This window comes from Mercenaria mercenaria, unplaced genomic scaffold, assembly GCF_021730395.1.
Source record: "Mercenaria mercenaria strain notata unplaced genomic scaffold, MADL_Memer_1 contig_5085, whole genome shotgun sequence".
Lineage (NCBI taxonomy): Eukaryota > Metazoa > Mollusca > Bivalvia > Venerida > Veneridae > Mercenaria > Mercenaria mercenaria.
Window position 1 is genome coordinate 6,927 of NW_026463369.1, and position 20,971 is coordinate 27,897.

Here is a 20,971-nt window from a genome sequence, read left to right on the forward strand (position 1 = left end):
CAGTTTTACACCATTATGCCACCATTATGGTGGAAAATTTGTTTGCCACTTAATTCCACCAATAGCCACCTTCATGGTGGCAGTAAGTGGAGTATTTAGACAAAATACCACTAAAATGCCACCATTATGGTGTAAAATCTATTTTCCACTTAATGCCACTTATTTCCACCAATCCCCAATAGGTGGCAGTAAGTGGACAAAATTTCACCAAAACGCCACTATGGTGGCAGTCCTATTTTCCACTAAATGCTGCCAAATAGCTGGCAATAGGTGGCAACTAGTGGAAATCGGCTGCACCTGCTAAATTTGAAAAAAATCAGTAGTAAGCAAAAATCAAATTATATTAATATATTTTTTATTTTTATGCAAAAATCAAAGACCCTTCACAAGAAATCACAAAAGATCTGAACACGAGGATCAGGATGCTGTCAATGCAGTCTTATTTTTTCATATTCCAGGATGGCTTAAGTAGATGGCGAATGACTCTCCAAATTTCACTCCTTTGGATGTAAGGCCATTTTTCCAGCACACAATCTGTAACAGCAAACCATATATCTTTTAAATTAAATAAAATATATTTTTCTAACATTCTGAATAATTTTGCAGAAAATTGTAAATTTCCTCTAGGAAATATGAAATCAAAAGACTGAACTAACTTACTGACATAACAACAATCTCTACAAACTTAATCTATGTCAAATGATATGCCACATCTTTATTAAAACTGTGAGAAGTTTCATCAAAATCTACATTGTAGAAAAATTTCTATTCAATTAATACAGGAAAAATCCCTATTTTTTACCAAATCAAGGTAAATAATTGAGCAGTGTTAATAAGCTTATAATAATTGCACAAGGTTTAGTGATTCTATAGACAAAGCTGCTATAAATTTTTCCAATTACAAGCATTTCAATTAATCTGATGGACAGATGAAACAGAAAGGACAACACCAAAAATAATATCCCTCTACCTTTGGCAAAAGATAATAATGGCACTTGGGTTTTTCATCACATTTATAATTAATATTTATCATACAATATGCCAGGAAATTCTATTAATTGGTGTATTTCTTTAAAAATTATGGGTTATTTAAACATTAGTTTTTTTTAAAAACATAAAATATTTACCTGATTCAGAATTATCTTGATATGTTTCTTTTATGCAGTAATAAGCTGTATGCTGCTTAGGTATATACAGCCAGGCAGGCAGATCATGTCACAAAGTTGCATTTTTTCACAGAAGGTTCCTGGTATGAAAAGTTTAAAGTGCATATTGTATCATAAGTGCTAATCAACACTGTAAATAATTACAATGATACAGTTTTACCAGCAGTGTTATAAACATAATTGAGCTATATTCCAGAAAATATATCTTGGATTAATAATCCATCTGCCAAACTTCCTAAAAGGAGATTGGTTCGATTTTAATTTCAAGCAGATTTGTAAATGTTGTTTCAAATTCGAGTATTTGTTAAGAGTAAGTAAATAAGACATGTTAAAGACAGTAACAATTAAAAAAAAAAAATAAACAGTATAATATTGTTACCTCTCACAATGTGTTTCCATTTTCTTCCTGACTGACTCGTCAAATGCCAGATTTCAAATTTTGGTATTACTACACAGATAAATTGATTCCACACATACACCTTTTTGGTCAGCTAAAGAAGGTGTCAGATACTTAAGTTGAAAACTATTGTAAAAACATCCTTTTTATATACACTTTTTTTTTTTCAATCAATGAAGAGAAAAGGCAAGAACTATTTCTTTGCATCTGACCTGATGTTTGCCTGCATATATAAATCTTAACTGACCCAAATTCCACCTGAGGTTGTTTCTATACATTAGTGTGAGAACTTGTAACTTGATTTATCATTAATCTTATCTTTAACCAACTTTCACTCATGCAGAAATAATACACTGCAGACACATTCAAAAATGATCTTTTAAGATTCAGCCAGTACAGCCAATTTCCACTAGTTGCCACCTATTTTCCACCATTTTCTGTATTTCAGAATTGTTGACTGAAAAAGTGACTTATTAATAATATTTACATTGAATATAATACAAAGATATAATAATTAATAAATATTCTGTCTCACAAAATAATCAAAATTCAAATTTTCTGTATAATACACCACTCTGAATATTATTTTTGTCTAGCTGGAGTCAGCGTAGACTTATTCTCATTTTAACAAAATCCTTTGAAGGAGTCTGGGTACGTGATACTGTTTTGCTGATGTCGGTCAGTCGGTCTGTCAGTCTGTTGGTTGTTCGGTATGTAGAACAATCGGTTTCCAGATGGTAACTCAAGAACACTTGGGCCTAAGATCATGAAACTTTATATGGAGGTTCGTCATGACCAGCAGTGACCCCTATTGACTTGAAGGCCAGTAGGTCAAAGGTTTCCAGATGATAACTCTAGTGCTCTTGGGCCTAGGATCATGAAAGTGAATGGGAAGGTTGATCATAACTAGCAGATATCCGCTATAGATTATGAGTTCAGTAGGTCAAAGCTCAAGGTCACAGTGAACTGAAACAGTCAAGCTGTTTCCGGATGTTATCATGAAAATAAATAGGGACGTTGATCATGACCAGCAGACGACCCCTATTGATATTGAGGTCAGTTGATCAAAGGTCTAGGTCACATTGACCCAGAACACTAGAACTTTTTTTGCCCAATAACTAGAGAATGCTTTGGTCTAAGATCACATTTAATACAGAAGTCACTTATGACTGGTAAATGACCCATAATTATTGATTTGAGGTCAGTACATCAGACGTCCAGTGCACACTGACCAAATGATTTTTGTTTCTTGTACAGTTACTGAATGCATCAAGGGGGGCATTTTTGTGTTCTACGAGCTGTTGTCAATGTGGAGTTTTAGCAAAGTCAGGGTCCGTGTCAGTTAGGCCTGAAGTTTGACATTAGTGTCCATTACACCTTGATTCCAAGCAGAGTCCATGTGAAGATTTTTGTCAAGGGTAATCCAATGTCTTCCAGTTTGCTTCTAAATCAAACATCACAAAAATTTCTAAGTTTTTTTCCACCTATTCGCCACCAAAAAAATTTTCTAAGTCCCTATTTTCCACTAAACGCCACTCAGTTTACACCATGAAAAAAACTATGTTCTACTTTCCACCTATTTCCACCTTCCTGCCACCATAAAGAAAAACTATGTTCAAATTTACACCTAATGCCACCTAAATGCCAACAAAATAAAGTGGCTTTTGGTGGCAAATTTACCACTTATTGGAAAAAAGAGTTGAATTACACCAAACGCCAGCTAATGCCAGCTATTTCCACCAATTGCCACCCTTTTAACATGGAAATAAGTGGCAAAGAGTGGCATTAGGCGGCAAATCTAGGGACGGGTAGTGTTGAAAAAAAGTAAATTTATCATGTTAGGGCGTCTCTGGCTACTAGGGGGTTTTGCCCCCCACCCCATGAGGGGCAACAAACCCTTCAAACCCCGATCACACTCGTGGCCTTTGTAGAGCCTTGACAGCTATGTATTTACTTGACTCACTGATTTTGAGCCCAGGGAGGCCGTCAAACTCTTTGAAAGTTTGGTAATCCAAAGCTAAATCTATTCGAAAACATCAGTTTCTCTCACCATGTTTCTGTGCTATCTCGCACCTACAATTAATGCATGAAAATAACCAAAACGGTCTGATTACATAGACTTGTTTTCAGTATTTCACTCTGATTGCGTAGGTGCTGCGTTATTCAATAGGTAAAATGAACCAGTCTGCCTTGCCAATGTTCACGTAAAAATCTCTTTGTAAACAAACCATCAAGGTCAAAATCAGTAACAGACTGTCAATTTAATATATTCGGTACTGAAATGGAGTGTTTTTAATGGGATATCAACCACCATCAAAGAAATAGAAGACATTGTCAGAGAAAGAAAAACAAAAAGCATATGAAAGTAAGAAAGAACATTTCAGCCATTGTAGCAAAAATTTTATACATGGCTAATACATGACACTTCCAAACATGAAATGAAGTGTTGTGTTTGTTTAAAGTATGAAACATCTGGAAGTTTTGTGACAGACTGTATAGTTCAGGAAATTAAATATGAAATGATCATTGTTGATTTGGATTCCTTATTTCACAGTCGGACTCTTCGATTTTCAAAGTTGGGAGTCCGGTGGACTCCTTGCTTGGAACAGTTAGTGTCTAATGCTGTCATTAAAAGAGGGAAATAGCTGATAAATCTTTTGATTCTTCATAAGTGCATATTATTAAAACAATATTAAAATAATAATATTTTCTTTGCAAATATGTTGAATATACAAAAATCAATTGTGCCCCAAACCTCACCCCCAGCACACGCACAAAAAATTGAGGGAGGTGAGTGGTGTAGAGGGGGCACTAAGATTTATCCTTGTCTGTAAACCCATCCCCTCCTCCACTCCCGCAAACACACATGCACAACAACCAAATTTTACTCTTTCAGTTTTTCATGATGTTTTTATAGTTGACCATAATATCCCTGCCCCTATAACCTCACTCCACTGACTCACATCCAAGTCCAAGGTATTATAAAAGTTTACTTAAACTTATTGTCTGTAACTTAGTAATCTATGACTGTAAATTGACAATAAGTGGTGGATCAATTGGCCTATTGTACCGCCATCAGCAAAAATGATTTATCATAAATTATTCTTATGTATATAAAGAAGTTTTAAATGTATATAAAACATAGGCTAATACAGCAATTTTTATCTAATTTTTCAAACTTTAGCTTAGTTTTGATATATATAAAGATTTATTTTCTGTGGCCCAATGTCCCTTTTTATTACAGAAATTTTGTGACAGTTTTGCATGTAAGCCTGTTTCTCAGGAATTCATTCACCAAATGTTTTAAGATTCTCCAGACATCTTTGTTTCTGGTAATGACCACATGTGGCTTATATTTTGGCAGAATTATGCCCCTTTTTCAGCTTAGAAAATTTTACCGATATGCATCTGGGTAAATCTATATTTCTAATGCTGTTAAACTTAAATTATTTTTCTTTCAGATGGCAAGTCCAAAATCAGATACAGATGCAGCTGTGAGCCCTGTGAAAAGTTCCTTACATTTAGCGGTGGCAGCACAGCTAGACCTTAGCATGATGGCACAGTTTGTCCATAAATGTATACAGGTAAGTTTGTCCATAAATGTATACAGGTAAATTTGTACACATTTTGTCCATAAATGTATACAGGTAAGTTTGTCCATAAATGTATACAGGTAAGTTTTCCATAAATGTATACAGGTAAATTCATCCATAAATGTATACAGGTAAGCTTTCCATAAATGTAATGAGGTAAATTCTTACAAGAGCATAGTTTGTTCGTGAATAAATGGCATAGATTGGTTAGGGCAATTAAGAAATAACAAAATTACCAGCAGAGGTTTAAGAGTTGGTTCCTGGCAAATGTTCTTCAGATTTTTGACTGATTATTGTGAGTGAAGAAGTTGTCAGTTATTTGTGGAAAGCTATTCGCACTGCTTGCTTGGAATCCAAGAACACTGGGTACAAAGGTTAATTTATTTCATTTCGACATACTGTTGAAATGAGGCATTAAACCCACAGCAAGCACACTTGTAAATCAAAGTCGGTGCTTTTGCTTCAAAATCTAAACTACAGTCAAAGTTTGTTCAATTGAACTTAACAGGACCAGCAATATTTGTTTGTGTTTTCGGTAGTTTTAGAAATCAAACAAAATAATTTATATAGGGATTTTGCTGAATTATCCGTGTTTGAGCCAACTAAGTTTGAATGTATATATATAATATTACAGTTGTGTGATTTCAACTGATAAACAAATTTTGCAAAACTGCTCATGATATTTTGAAACTAAAAACACGAATGTTATAATTTAAAAGTAGTTTTTGTGTAGTGAAAGTATTTCAGGGAGACATGCATACAAGTTTATGGCTTGAGAGCTGTAATAAATAATCAGAATTGAAGTTGATTGGAAAAAACACTTATTATTTGAAGTGCATAATAAATTGACAGTAAGATTTAAGGGGACATCACCTTCGCAGTTTAAGAGCTTTCTCAAAAAGAATTTGTTTCCCTTTAACTCATATGAAATTTGATAACAAAATCCAATGGCTTACTCCCATGAATTACTCGCATGAATTTACCTGACCTGTGAAGACAAAGACAGGTGATTCAAACCTTGCAAGATCCTTACTTTCCGTGGCGGACTATTTTAATGGATTTGCTTGTTGTTTAGAAAATAAAGCTGACAAATCTTACCTTAATTCTAACCTTTGAAATCTGTTAGTTCATGTCACCATTAAAATGGATGGTCATTTGGCCCAAAAAAAAAAAATGAATTTTAACTGATTTCACAGAATCACAGTCATACATGTATCTTCAGTGACCTTGTTTAGAAACTGTTATTTACCTGTAGGTAAATGAGATCTGACTGAAGTAGGTCAAATTTCTGTGATTCAGTAAAGTACCCACTTATTGTTCAGACTTGTGCATTATTTCTTTATTGCTGCTTGAAAGTGGGGCTGCTCGCTTATTAGGTGGTATGTCAAAATAACAAGAGTCTATAGTTAATAAATAACAATATTATATCATCTGTAATTAGGACAATATGTTAAACCTAAACTAAGGCTGTCATTTATCTGGCATTTAGCCTAACACTTCTCATTCATCAGTGTGTATGCAGTCAGAAAGTTGATGCACACTTTCAAATAAGTGGTAACTATTACTCAGTGCTGTATTTCTAGTGCAAAAAGTGAAAGCTGTGTTGGATTTCCAGTTTTGTAGAAGTATTTCTGTAAAAATTATATTTATCTCAGGTTCTCAGTTGTCTTGTTTTGTTTGGTATAATGATTATTTTTCAACAGTATTTCAGTTCTGTTTGGCAGCCAGTAAATCTTACCAGTGTTCCTGATTTCCTTACCAGTACTAACCTGTTAATTGCAAGTAACTGTGAATCTGAGATAGAGGACAAAATTTAATGATGTTAAATACTACATTGTCTTCAACCAGTCATCATGGAAAAGATACACTTGAAGTGAATTCTGACTGACCACGTCTAGATTTAAAGCCATGTTATTAAATGCAGTGTATTTGTTGTGCTCACATTAAAAGGACTGAAACATTTAGATCAGTTTGTTGTTTACATAACAAAATTATTCATGCAACTCTGTTATAGCAAGGTTTAAAGTTTAAAAGACTGCCACAACATTACTAATTGATGTTAAAAAAGATATTTATGTTGAAGTCCCATTTACTAGTATAAGATTTCTTTTTCTGTTCAATGCTGTAAAGAATGAAAAAAAAAAAACAATTATTGCTCTGTAGACTAGCGTATGACATTTATACTTTTTTATTTTCATTTTTCAAATTTATGAATGTAGGCAGTCTATGTCCAGTATTAAAATCTTCAGTTTTTTCTCAGGAAAAATATCTAAAATAGATTGGCTGTTGTTGCTATTAGATAAAAGAAAGTCTAGAATATTTTGACCACTTCTTTGTTATCAGTCTAGTAGGAAGTCTAGTAACTTTATAAAAACATTTCTTGAAATGATTTTTGAGATATATTTTGAGAAATACTGAATTGCTAATATTTCTTCTAATACTGAAAGTGCAGGGAACAGATACATAAATGCAGGGTCACTTATTATCTCATTAGCATATGAAATTTGTGCTACACATTTTATACAAAGCATTATTAGCTCTGAAATTAAATATTTTGAATATGAATTGTATTACAGGAAGATGACCTCAGTAAACTTAGAGAAAAACTCATGAAAAGACCAAAAGAAGAGCGTAAGAAGATAGTGGACGAGAAAGTTTTAGGCAATACACCTTTGTTTACTGCCAGTTACCGTGGCAAAGTACATTTTGTCAACTTTCTGTTGAATGAGTGTGGAGCTGATGTGGAGAGCAAAGGTTTGTTCACACATGAGAGGTGGTGATTTTAATGTGCATAATGTGTAAGATAACTTATTGTGGTTCAGACAGGCCATAAAAGCTTCTGTTCACCCTATGAAAAATGCTTGTAATATTCTATTTTAAGTTTGTAATCATGCAATATACTCAACCTACATGTACTCTTGTTAATGTATTTTGTAAAAAAAGCTGCCATACTATTATAGCATTTCAAACAAATTGATTCAGAAATGACTGTGATTTGTGTGAAAAAACTTCCATTTTAAATCAATCGGTCCATTAGCATATATAGCAACACTAAAACATACCCATATTGTCACTATACCATCATAGTCTTAGAATATACAAGGTACCAAACTTCAGACACGCATCAACTTTCAACTGGTTACTGTTTGACTGGCATATTAGATTTAAGTTAAGTTGCTTGCCTCCACTTTAAAGCTTGAAAGTTGTCATACAACCATACCTGTTTAAGCATGACTTTAAAACCCAACTAAACAGTGAAACAGTGGGAGGGGAATTTAGAAATGCAGTCTGTCCATCTGTGGGCATCCCTCTGTCAGTCACACTGTTTTGCAGATGTGATAACTTTAAAACTGCTAAGGGAATATAATAAGATAGTGTTGCATACGTGGAGGTGCAAAACTATAATGTAAGCTGTCAACAGACTTATCCCAGTTCATCTATAAAAAAACAAGGGCAGGGGTCCCAGTGGTAATGGCTCTTCCCTCTATTTAATTGCTGCCATCACAAACTGGATTATGTGACCAAACCAAAAAACCAAGTCTATTTTAATGTCCCATCTATATTTAGAAACCATTCAAGCACTATTACACTAAGACAACTTGTAGGCATCAGAAAATAGTTTTTAGACTTTTTACATGAACTTGTATTAACACAGCTTAATGCTGTAAAATCATTTATATGCTTGGGAGACTTATTTTTGTAAATTTCATGGTTTCACTAATCCGTGAAATTGAATAATTTGTTACTCAAAAGTTAAAATCCACAAAGTCATATCTCTGTGACATAGTTCACTGTGTGGAATTACATGATCAAAACAACCTCTAAACCAAAATGATATTTTGATGAACATGAATAAATTTCCTTCCATGATAAGATATGAAATTTAAACATAGCTTAACATATGCAAAAGTTGTTAAATAATTATGTAGTTTACAATGATGATAGATTTCTGGTACAAACACTTATGAAAATAATAAGTCGCAGTTACTTGGAGTGTTCCAAGTAATCAGAAGGTGATTGTGATTGAAATCTATGTAGTTTTAGAATACATCTGTGTTGCCGTAAGATAGGCTACATTTTAGATTAAGAGCAAAACTTTCTTCAATATTATCTCATATTCATAAATTTACTTTGGTTTAGAGATTATTTTGATCATGTGATTCCCAACAGTGATAGTTATATTTGCCCAAACTGTGAAATCTCGTGTACATGCAATAAAAAGATTTTACAGTATTTATAACATGGTATGTTTTAAGGTAATGATGTTTGCTTGTTTTCATTAAAAGATAAAACACATGTACACACTGGAATACCTGGACAGATCGGGTCTGTTCCTTGATTGGTTTTCCTCTGAATTCTTCAAAAACAAGACGTAAAATTTTGAAATTTAATAATCAGTATTTGCAGCCTACAAAATGCAACATTGTTATCATATGTAATAGAATTAACTGACTTTCATATATAATTATATCTTTCTTATGCTTTATTTTAAGGAATTTATGAGGTCGAAGAAGACAGATCAAAACACCAGGTAACGCCATTATGGTGTGCAGCAGTTGCTAACAAAATAGAAGTAGTCAAAGCTTTAGTGGAACACGGAGCTGAAATAAATAGTCCATCTGATACAGAATCTACGCCAGTTCGTTCAGCGTGTTACATGACAAATGTTGCAGTGATCAAATTCCTCGTCAATCATGGTGCCGATATACATAAACCAAACTGTAATGGGGGCACCTGTTTGATTAATGCCATCCAGGATGCTGACTTATGCAAGTTTTTAATCAATCAAGGAGCAAACGTGAATGCGGTTGATAATTCGGGAAACTTGGCGCTACATTACGCTATACGTGAAGGGATTGTGGACTCGGTAAAACTTCTGTTACAGCATAATTCAGATTTTAAACTGAAAAATGACTGGGGTGATAATGCACTACAAACGGCTGCTTTGCGAGGCAGTCAGAATATCGTGGAAATCATCCTAGATATGACACCGCAAACAACAGCTGATGCCATCCTAGCTTACGAGCTTCTAGGAACTAATTTTGTTGATGAGAAAAATGACATGGTTGCTGCTTTGACTGTTTGGAAAAAGGCAATGAGCTTGAGATATCTGTTTGTCCGAGAACCAATTCTTAAGGAATTGCCCGAAAAAAAGTCAGTCTATAAGAATTTCAGTGAACCGCAGACTGTTGAAGAATTGAACAATATATATGACCCGGAAGAAATTCACATGCTAGCATTATTAATGAGAGAAAGGATCCTGGGACCGCAGCATAAAGATACCACTTTTGGCCTGATGTATCGGGGAGCGGTCTATGCCGACTCACATAACTTTCAACGATGCGTAGACTTATGGAAGTACGCCTACAGTCTGAGATACCAGAAAGATGAACCCCTCAATCAAGAATGTCTGTTCACAATTCAGGCACTTGTGAAACTATTCTGGGAGATTCAGACGGAAGTCGAATCTGGTGCAACTGACGACCTTATTCAGCAGGAAGATGTTGTGCAAGTGTTTGAAATTTTGTCAGATCAAATAATTTCTGGGAAAGAATCTATAGACACAGACATGCAGGAAAAAGGTGAGGGAACAGCTTTATCAGAAAAAGTATCAGATATTCAACTGCTTATGCAGTTGTACTTGCATATGATACACCTGTTCTCCCGGTCCGAGTGTTCAGAAACAAATAAAGAGAAGTTCATGAAGCTGGTGCATAAAGTTTTAGTAAAAAACCCATTAGGTAGCCATGGAGAGACTTTGCTTCATTTAGCAGTAGATCCAAAAATTTCCTTGACAAGTGAAGAATTTTACTCGCCATTTCCATCTTTACAAGTTACTCAGATTTTGGTAAGTTGCGGAGCAGACATGAAAGCCCAAAGCAATGATGGAAGTACGCCTCTATTAACTGCTGTCAAAGTGTTGAACTATTCCGATCCAACAGAAGAAAGTATCATAAAATTTTTACTACAGGCCGGCTCACATATAGACGTGTATAACAATATGGGAGAAAGTCCCTTCGTACTCATGGAAAGCCAGGGACTGCCATTCTTCCCTTTGAACTACATAAATTTACGGTGTTTGTCCTCAAGAGTGATAATGAAATATGGAATACCATACAAGAATGAGATTCCACAAGCCCTTACTGCTTTTGTCGAAATGCATGGAAAGTGTAAAGCTGACTTGTGATGTTGGACTCGTTTAGGAAAGATAAAAGTAGATGTATTCTAATCAAACATGGGCTGTGATGAAACTGTTTATTGTCCTGGTTTTTGTCATTTTTTTTATTTTTGAAACTTTTTATATGGCAATATTCTGTATATGAACTAAAGACAAATTAGTTTGCTGTCATTCAGCCGTTACTAGCTATCAAAATTAGTTCTTTAAATTCAATTTAAAGAGAGGTAACATGCCACAATATCTTGAGGAAGAACGATTAATTCATTAATGCTGATTTCTTTTTCTTATTTCTTCTTGTTATTCAATTTACAATATTTATATTAATGTTTTTATTTCCACTTCAGTCAAAATATTGGAACAAGTAATCACTGTTACCTTGAAAAAAGAAAAAAGAATATACATGAATAATTCTGTTGCATTTGGTCAATAATAATAGGTTATTAGCTTTGTATTAGGAAATATGCATGAGTTCTGCAGCTGAAATGAGCCAGGCCATGAGAAAACCAACATTGTGGCTTTGCGACCAGCATGGATCCAGACCAGCCTGCGCATCCGCGCAGCCTGGTCAGGATCCATGCTCTTCGCTAACGGGTTCTCTAATTGCAATAGGCTTTGAAAGCGAACAGCATGGATCCTGATCTGCGCAGTCTGGTCTGGATCCATGCTTGTCACAAAGCCACTATGTTGGTTTTCTCATGGTGTGGCTCAGTAACGTAACACACCCGATATGAAATTTGGCGTCGATGTATGGAAAAATATTTACGTTTCCAGTACCATTGTTACTTAACGGGCAATACGAGTATGTGACATTTCTGAATATCATATATGATTTGATCTAACCTATTTTTGGTCAGTGTATTATATGGTTAGAAGTTAATTTTGTTTGCACTCAAATTTTTGTGATTACAAGCTCACAAAACATCAACAGTACTCACAATTGTGTTCAACTGCTTTAATAGAAATTTTATATACATAAAACCACCTGGTTATTTTTTTCATTGAGATTTTGTGGAGTCACAAGAAATTAGATTATGTTTCAAAAATTGTAGATAAGATATCACCATTTGATTTAAATCTGTAAACCAATCTACTGTGTAAAAACATCATCAGTAGATGCATACTGTGTAAAACCGACCATCAGTTAATGTGTATTTGCAGCAGAATACAGATTGAAACTTAAAGTTGAAAACATGAAAACTGTTGACATTTCCATATCAGTTTTTGCACTCGCAAAACTCTGTGAGTTGAGGTATAAGAACACATTTTTATGCTCCAGGAAGGGCGAGCATATAGTTGCAGCTTTATCCGTCCGTCCGTCACTCTTTTGTCCGGAGTATAACTTGAAAAATATTTATGGCATTTGATAGAAACTTCACATTATGATAGAGGCCATTAAGACAAAGTGCAGTGTCAAAAAATCATAACTCTACCTTACCTAGTTTAGTCTCCCTTCATTATACGAAAGGCTTGTCTGGAGCATTACTTGAAAAGTATTAATGGCATTTCATTGAAACTTCACAAAATGATAAGAGGTCATTGACGGGAAGTGCATTGTCAAAGAACCATAACTCTACCTTACCTTGTTTTTGAATTATCTCTCTCTATTATATAAAACAAGGCTTGTCCAGAGCATAACTTGAAAACAATTAATGGCATTTCATTGAAACTTCACAAATGATAGAGGCCATTGACAGGAAGTGCAGTGTCAAAGAACCATAACTCTACCTTACCTAGATTTTGAATTATCTCCCTTTATTATACAAAATAAGGCTTGTCTGGAGCATTACTTGAAAAGTATTAATGGCATTTTATTGAAACTTCACAAAATGATAGAGGCAAAAATTACACTTAATGATATGTCCCTTGCTTTAATTATCTCCCTTTATTCAATTCTCTTCTTTTTATTAGTCCTCTACTGTAGTCCCCTACTGGTTGAAAACCAGTTTCGGGGACTATAGGAATGCGCTTTTCCGTCATTCCGTCCGTCCGTCCGCAATTTCGTGTCCGGTCCATAACTCTGTCATCCATGAAGGGATTTTAATATTACTTGGCACAAATGTTCCCCATGATGAGACGATGTGTCATGCGCAAAACCCGGACCCCTTGGTCAAAGGTCAAGGTCACAATTGGAGGTCAAAGGTCAACAGGGCTTTTTTACTGTCCGGTCCATAACTCTCCCATCCATGAAGGGATTTTAATATTACTTGGCACAAATGTTCCCCATGATGAGACGACGTGTCATGCGCAAAACCCAGACCCCTAGCTCAAAGGTCAAGGTCCTAGTTTGAGGTCAAAGGTCAACAGGGCTTTTTTCCTGTCCGGTCCATAACTCTCCCATCCATGAAGGGATTTTAATATTACTTGGCACAAATGTTCCCCATGATGAGACGACATGTCTTGCGCAAAACCTAGACACCTAGCTTAAAGATCAAGGTCACAATTTGAGGTCAAAGGTCAACAGGGCTTTTTTGCTGTCCGGTCCATAACTCTGCCGTCCATGAAGGGATTTTAATATTACTTGGCACAAATGTACCTCATAATAAGACGATGTGTCATACACAACTTTCAGACCCCTAGCTCAAAGGTCAAGGTCACGCTTAGCAGTCAAATGTTAACATAGCATGAACAGGGTCTGTTTCGTGTCCGGTCCATAACTCTGACATTCATTAAGGGATTTTAATATTACTTGGCACAAATGTTCCCCATGATGAGACAACGTGTCGTGCGCAAATCCCGGACCCTTAGCTCAAAGGTCAAGGTCACAATTGGAGGTCAAAGGTTAATAATTTTTTTTTCCTGTCCGATCCAGAACTCTGTCATCCATCAAGGGATTACAATATCACTTGGCATAATTGTTCCCCATGATGAGATGACATGTCATGCGCAACACCCAGTACCCTAGCTTAAAGGTCAAGGTCACACTTTGAGATCAAAGGTCAGTAGGATTTTTTTCATGTCCAGTCTAAAACTTTGTCATGCAAAACAGGATTTAGATATCAGTTGGCACAAATATTCCCCTGGATGAGACAACATGTTATGCGCAAAACCCAAGCCCAGGGTCTAATGTCAAGGTCACACTTGGAGACCAAAGGTCAGACACAAGAATGACTTTGTCTGGAGCATTTCTTCTTTATGCATGGAGGGATTTTGATGTAACTTGGCACAAATGTTCACCAACATAAGACGGATTGTCCTGCGCAAAAACCAGGTCCCTAGGTCTAAGGTCAAGGTCATATTTAGAGGTCAAAGGTCAAATTCAAGAATGACTTTGTCCGGAGTATTTCTTCTTCATGCATTGAGGGATTTTGATGTAACTTGGACCAAATGTTCACCACCATGAGGCACCCTTGTTTTTAGAATTACGTCCCTTTGTTTTACTATAAATAGATTTTATTGTAACTTTTTTATTATTGGCCGTAGAGAAAAATTGAGACCACTTTTCTGTGGTACAACATGCATGTTACATCCATTTTTTAGGTGTATTTTGACCTATCTCTACCTGGTAAAGAGTTTCTTGTGGACTTATATTATATAGATTTTTTTTTTTTTTTTTTTAAGATTAATTTCCCTTTGTTGGTACTATAAATAACTTATATGATAACTTTTTTATAATCGGCAAAAACTTCTCAATATGAAAACAACTGTGGGTTTTTATATATGCACATTTTAATCCAGGTGTGTTGTTATAACATATTGTATATAATAGTACAATATTGTTTATACATCATTGACAGATATCAGTTCATGATGTTATACTGCAGTAGAGAAAATTAGGTGCCTTCCAGTAGGGGACTTTGTATTGCATGGCAATACTTCATTCACTTGTTGTCTCTATTTTTAAAAAAAAAAAATGTGGGGGTTTCTTATACGTTACTCCCAATATTGGGACAAGCACATGCATGGGGAGCATCATTCGGTTTCACGGATTCCTTGCACAAAATGTACTCACATTTTGTGAGAATGCGAGCTTAAATTTGAATGCTGTATTATACAGGAGTTTTATAATTGCAGTCCATTTAGGTAACTCTGAATGAGATGAATTTGAATGAAATTTAAAAACAGTTGAAAAGTGCTTTTTATATGTGTATTACTTGAAATCAGAACAGATTTAAATACATAATGTATGCTAGTACTCGAGTTTTACTAGTATAAATCTGTCTGGCTATAGAGTATTTTAAAAAAAAGTTCTCCTTAAATGTTAAAAGATTTGTACTTTTAACACATCATTAGCAAAATAGAATTTTCATTAAAATTTCACTGACTGTTGTAAAATTATAGGACATTTAAGGAAAGATGTGGTGCAGTTTTTTTTAGCTCACCTGTCACAAAGTGACAAGGTGAGCTTTTGTGATCGCGCGGCGTCCGTCGCCCATCCGTCCGTGCGTCCGTAAACTTTTGCTTGTGACCACTCTAGAGGTCACATTTTTTGTGGGATCTTTATGAAAGTTGGTCAGAATGTTCGTCTTGATGATATCTAGGTCAAGTTCGAAACTGGGTCACGTGCCATCAAAAACTAGGTCAGTAGGTCTAAAAATAGAAAAACCTTGTGACCTCTAGAGGCAATATATTTCATGGGATCTGTATGAAAGTTGGTCTGAATGTTCATCTTGATGATATCTAGATCAATTTCGAAAGTGGGTCACGTGCCTTCAAAAACTAGGTCAGTAGGTCAAATAATAGAAAAACCTTGTGACCTCTCTAGAGGCCATATTTTTCATGGGATCTATATGAAAGTTGGTCTGAATGTTCATCTTGATGATACCTAGGTCAGCTTCGAAAGTGGGTCACGTGCCATCAAAAACTAGGTCAGTAGGTCAAATAAGAGAAAAACCTTATGACCTCTCTAAAGGCCATATTTTTCATGGGATCTGTATGAAAGTTGGTCTGAATGTTCATCTTGATGATATCTAGGTCAAGTTCGAAACAGGGTCATGTGCAGTCAAAAACTAGGTCAGTAGGTCTAAAAATAGAAAAACCTTGTGACCTCTCTAGAAGCCATACTTATGAATGGATCTCCAAAAAAAATGGTTAGAATGTTCATCTTGATGATATCTAGGTCAAGTTCGAAAGTGGGTCTTGTGCCGTCAAAAAGTAGGTCGTAGGTCAAATAATGAAAAAATGTTGTGACCTCTCTAGAGGCCATATTTTTCATGGGATCTGTATGAAAGTTGGTCTGAATGTTTATCTTGATGATATTTAGGTCAAATTTGAAACTGGGTCAACTGCAATCAAAAACTAGGTCAGTAGGTCTTGAAATAGAAAAACCTTGTGACCTCTCTAGAGGCCATACCCTTGAATGGATCTTCATGAAAATTGGTCAGAATGTTCACCTTGATGATATCTAGGTCAAGTTTGAAACTGGGTCACGTGCCTTAAAAAACTAGGTCAGTAGTTCAGATAATAAAAAAACCTTGTGACCTCTCTAGAGGCCATACTTTTCACGGGATCTGTATGAAAGTTGGTCTGAATGTTCATCTTGATGATATCTAGATCAGTTTTGAAACTGGGTCAACTGCGGTCAAAAACTAGGTCAGTAGGTCTAAAATTAGAAAAATCTTTTGACCTCTCTAGAGGCCATATTTTTCAATGGATCTTCATGAAAATTGATCTGAATGTTCACTTGGTGATATCTAGGTCAGTTTCAAAACTGGGTCACGTGCAGTCAAAAACTAGGCCAGTAGGTATAAAAATAGAAAAACCTTGCGACCTCTCTAGAGGCAATATTTTTCATGAGATCTTCATGAAAATTAGTGAGAATGTTCACCTTGATGATATCTAGGTAAAGTTCAAAACAGGGTCACGTACCTTCGAAAACTAGGTCAATAGGTCAAATAATAGAAAAATCTTGTGACCTCTCTAGAGACCATATTTTTCAATGGATCTTCATGAAAATTGGTCAGAATTTTTATCTTGATAATATTTAGGTCAAGTTCAAAACTGGGTCACATGAGCTCAAAAACTAGGTCACTATGTCAAATAATAGAAAAAACAACGTCATACTCAGAACTGGGTCATGTGGGAAGAGGTGAGCGATTCAGGACCATCATGGTCCTCTTGTTTTTAGCTCGACTGTTCAAAGAATAGTCTAAGAATAGTCTAGCTATTCTACTCACCCTGGCGTCGGCGTTGGCGTCACACCTTGGTTAAGTTTTTGCATGCAAGTACATACAGCTATCATTTAAAGGCATATAGCTTTGAAACTTATTTTTTCTATTTCTAGGTCAATTACCAACCTCACTGGGTCAAGTCCCATAACTCTGACATGTATTTTGAGCAAATTATGCCCCCTTTTGGACTTAGAAAATTCTGGTTAAAGTTTTACATGCAAGTTGCTATCTCCAAAACTAATGCAGATATTGAATTGAAACTTCACATGTGTCTTCGGGGTTATAAAACTAGTTGATAGAAACAAGTCCCATAACTCTGACCTTCATTTTGGCCAAATTATGCCCCCTTTTGGACTTAGAAAATCCTGGTTAAAGTTTTACGTGCAAGTACATACAGCTATTACTAAAAGGCGTATAGATTTGAAACTTATTTTTTCTTTTCCTAGATCAATTACCAAGCTCACTGGGTCAAGTCACATAACTCTGACATGTATTTTGAGCAAATTATGCCCCCTTTTGGACTTAGAAAATTCTGGTTAAAGTTTTACATGCAAGTTACTATCTCCAAAACTAATGCAGATATTGAATTGAAACTTCACATGTACCTTCGGGGTTATAAAACTAGTTGATAGCAGCAAGTCCCATAACTCTGACCTTCATTTTGGTCAAATTATGTCCCCTTTTGAACTTAAAACTCTTTTGATATTTAACATTTTTGGGTAATAGTTTCCTGCTTCTGGGACAATATTTCGAATAGTCGAGCTTGGCTGTCTTACGGACAGCTCTTGTTATACAAATCCCTACAGTGATAAACAGAAGAGAAAATCTAAATGTAACAAAAGTCCTGCAACCAGCAGTGTTAACCTGCCTCAAAAAAAAACGCAACCTCAACATTTGTTGTTTTCAGAAACATCCAATGAGATGTTATGTGATTTGAGACTGGTTTTGAATCTTGTGAACTTAGACGAAGCCCATCACTTTATTATCTTTCAACTCTCTAGTACTTGCTTAATTTTTTTATTGTTATTGTTCATACATATTTTTGATAAATGAAATTATTAAAGTGATTGAAGTCTGATTTATTGCTTTTCGTCGTTTACTTTATTGATGAGACCATCCCAGGCTGTTTTGATCACAAACATGTGGGCTGTTCCATTAAATTGTCATGCAAATACCCAGACCCTTACCACAGAGGTCAAGGTCACTTACTGGTCATTTATTTGGCCATGCATGGACAGATACTCAAATTATTTTGCTCAGACTTTCACCAAAACAAGATAATGTGCCATGCTAACACCCACACCATTAGCCCAAAAGTCAAGGTTACACTTGGAGGTTAAGGTTAACAGTCTGTTTTGTGTCTGCTCCATGATTATGCCATTGGTAAAGGGATTGTTAGCTTGTCTGATTTTTGAAAAAAATCTACGAGGTATTGTTGTTACTTGATCATCGGCGTTGGTTAAAATGTTTGTTTAGGTCCACCTTTTCTCAAAAACTGTAAGAGCTATAGCTTTGAAACTTTGCACACTTGTTTATCATCATAAGTGGACTGTGTAGGCCAAGAACCATAACACTGATATGCATTTTGACAAAATTGTGGCCGGTTTTGTACTGATGGTTATTTGTTTAGGTCCATCTTTTCTCAAAAACTATTAGAGTTACAGCTTTTAAACTTTGACACTTGTTTATCATTATTAGATGACTGTGTAGGCCAAGAACCATAACTGTAACTTCAATTTGTCAGAATTATGGCCCTTTTTGTACTTTGAAAATTGGAACCACTGCCTTACCATTGCATGATCGTAAGAGGCGACTAATAGGGTCTTGACACTTGGTTTTGCGGTAACTGTGATTCCAGCTGGTATGCAAATTTTGATTCCATACCTCATGTTTTTATTTCCATGTAAATGAGATGTGTAACCAAAATTTGTAGTCCTGTTTGGCGCCATATAACCTATACTGTGTTGGTGCGCCGTAAAACCCAAATAAATAAATAGAAATTCTGAACTGTAACTTCTTTACACTGTCCAGCACTTGCAGACGAGCGATGGCACCCGTAGGCGGTGCTCTTGTTATATTATAGGGTACTGATGTTTCCAGTAATAAGGTGATGTGTCATGTCCAATATCCCTAGGTCAAGTGTCAAGGTTACTCTTGGAGGTCAAAGGTTAACTTGGTCTGTTTTATATCTGCTCAGTAACTAGCATTGGGTATGATCATGGTATATTATGATTCTGCAACTTGTGATTAGTACCATACAAATGTAAATTTACATTTCAGTTGAGATAAATAAGTCTCCTTCGGCAATACTTAATTCACTTGTTTACAATGAATTTTGTCTCATGGGAAAGACATTACATGTCATTGTAGGGAAATAATTCACATCTGAGAGGTGTTGTTAACCTTGGCTGTATGCTGTACTTCGTAACCGAGGCTGTATGCTGTACTTTGTAACCATGGCTGTATGCGGTACTTCGTAACCGGGGCTGTATGCTGTATTTCGTATTCGAGGCTATATGCTGTACTTCTTAACCGAGGCTATATGCTGTATTTCGAAACCGTGAATGTATAATGTACTTCATAACCGAGGCTGTATGCTGTACTTTGTAACTGTGGCTGTATGCTGTACTTCGTAACCGCGACTGTATGCTGTACTTCATAACCGAGGCTGTATGCTGTATTTCGTAACGCGAGGCTGTATGCTGTATTTCGTAAATCGAGGCTGTATGCTGTATATCGTAACCGAGGCTGTATGCTGTATTTCTTAACCAAGGCTGTATGCTGTATTTCGTAACCGAGGCTGTATGCTGTATTTCGTAAATCGAGGCTGTATGCTGTATATCGTAACCGAGGCTGTATATCGTAACCGAGGCTGTATGCTGTATGCTGTATTTCGTAACCGAGGCTGTATGCTGTACTTCGTAACAGAGGCTCTATGCTGTGTATCGTAATCGAGGCTGTATGCTGTATTTCGTAACTGAGGCTGTATGCTGTATTTCGTAACCGAGGCTGTATGCTGTATATCGTAACCGAGGCTGTATGCTGTATATCATAACCGAGGCTGTATGCTGTATTTGTAACCACTGGAAGGAAGAGCACTATTTTTCAAGTAGACTAAGGTAAATTTGTTTCTGTGTAAAAACGGGTAAGTTAATAGTCCCCAAACTGATTTCTCATCTGATTAATTTGTGGCATGTGTGTATATGTTGCCCATTCATCAATCACAAAAAATGAATTCTGCAATAAATTATCAAAGTACAAAGTATTTTTTTTGGCAGTGGCTACGATTACGGTACCGTAATCCTAGCCTCTGGTTCTAGGATTACGGAAGTTCCGTATTCCTAGACAAACCTATGAGGATAGGCTAGGATTACGGAAGTATTTTAAAAGGCATAAAGTATATGTTAGGATATGCATAAATGATGTTGTAAACTTACTTATTTCACTTAATTTTTCATGCCTGCCTTATTATTTCGTGTTTTCTATCCGCCGTTTTGGGTTAGTATAATCTTAATGGGTGTCAGACGTTT

General features: G+C 35.7%; 1 protein-coding gene and 1 long non-coding RNA gene across 3 annotated transcripts; one reads left to right on the forward strand and one right to left on the reverse strand.

Annotated features, from left to right (window-relative positions):
• Positions 1-338: 338 nt before the first annotated feature.
• Positions 339-1,825, reverse strand: LOC128554505 (uncharacterized). 2 transcript variants are annotated; one of them, XR_008369626.1, is made up of 3 exons: positions 1,546-1,825; positions 1,128-1,246; positions 339-534 (listed from the first exon to the last, which is right to left on the reverse strand). It is a non-coding gene; the product is annotated as an uncharacterized LOC128554505 (long non-coding RNA). The 2 variants fall into 2 exon arrangements; XR_008369625.1 differs by lacking the exon at positions 1,546-1,825 and having other exon boundaries at positions 1,128-1,535.
• Positions 1,826-2,492: 667 nt separating this feature from the next.
• Positions 2,493-11,877, forward strand: LOC128554503 (protein fem-1 homolog C-like). Its single transcript, XM_053535777.1, has 5 exons — positions 2,493-2,501; positions 4,118-4,171; positions 5,025-5,147; positions 7,733-7,910; positions 9,650-11,877. The coding sequence occupies exons 1-5, from the start codon at positions 2,493-2,495 to the stop codon at positions 11,341-11,343; spliced, it is 2,058 nt and encodes a 685-aa protein (XP_053391752.1). The 3' UTR covers positions 11,344-11,877.
• The last annotated feature ends 9,094 nt before the right edge of the window (positions 11,878-20,971 follow it).

Coding starts and splice junctions, on each gene's coding strand:
- LOC128554503 (XM_053535777.1), top strand. Junction 5,148..7,732: donor TTGTCCATAAATGTATACAG/GTAAGTTTGTCC, acceptor ATTGTATTACAG/GAAGATGACCTCAGTAAACT. Junction 7,911..9,649: donor AGCTGATGTGGAGAGCAAAG/GTTTGTTCACAC, acceptor CTTTATTTTAAG/GAATTTATGAGGTCGAAGAA.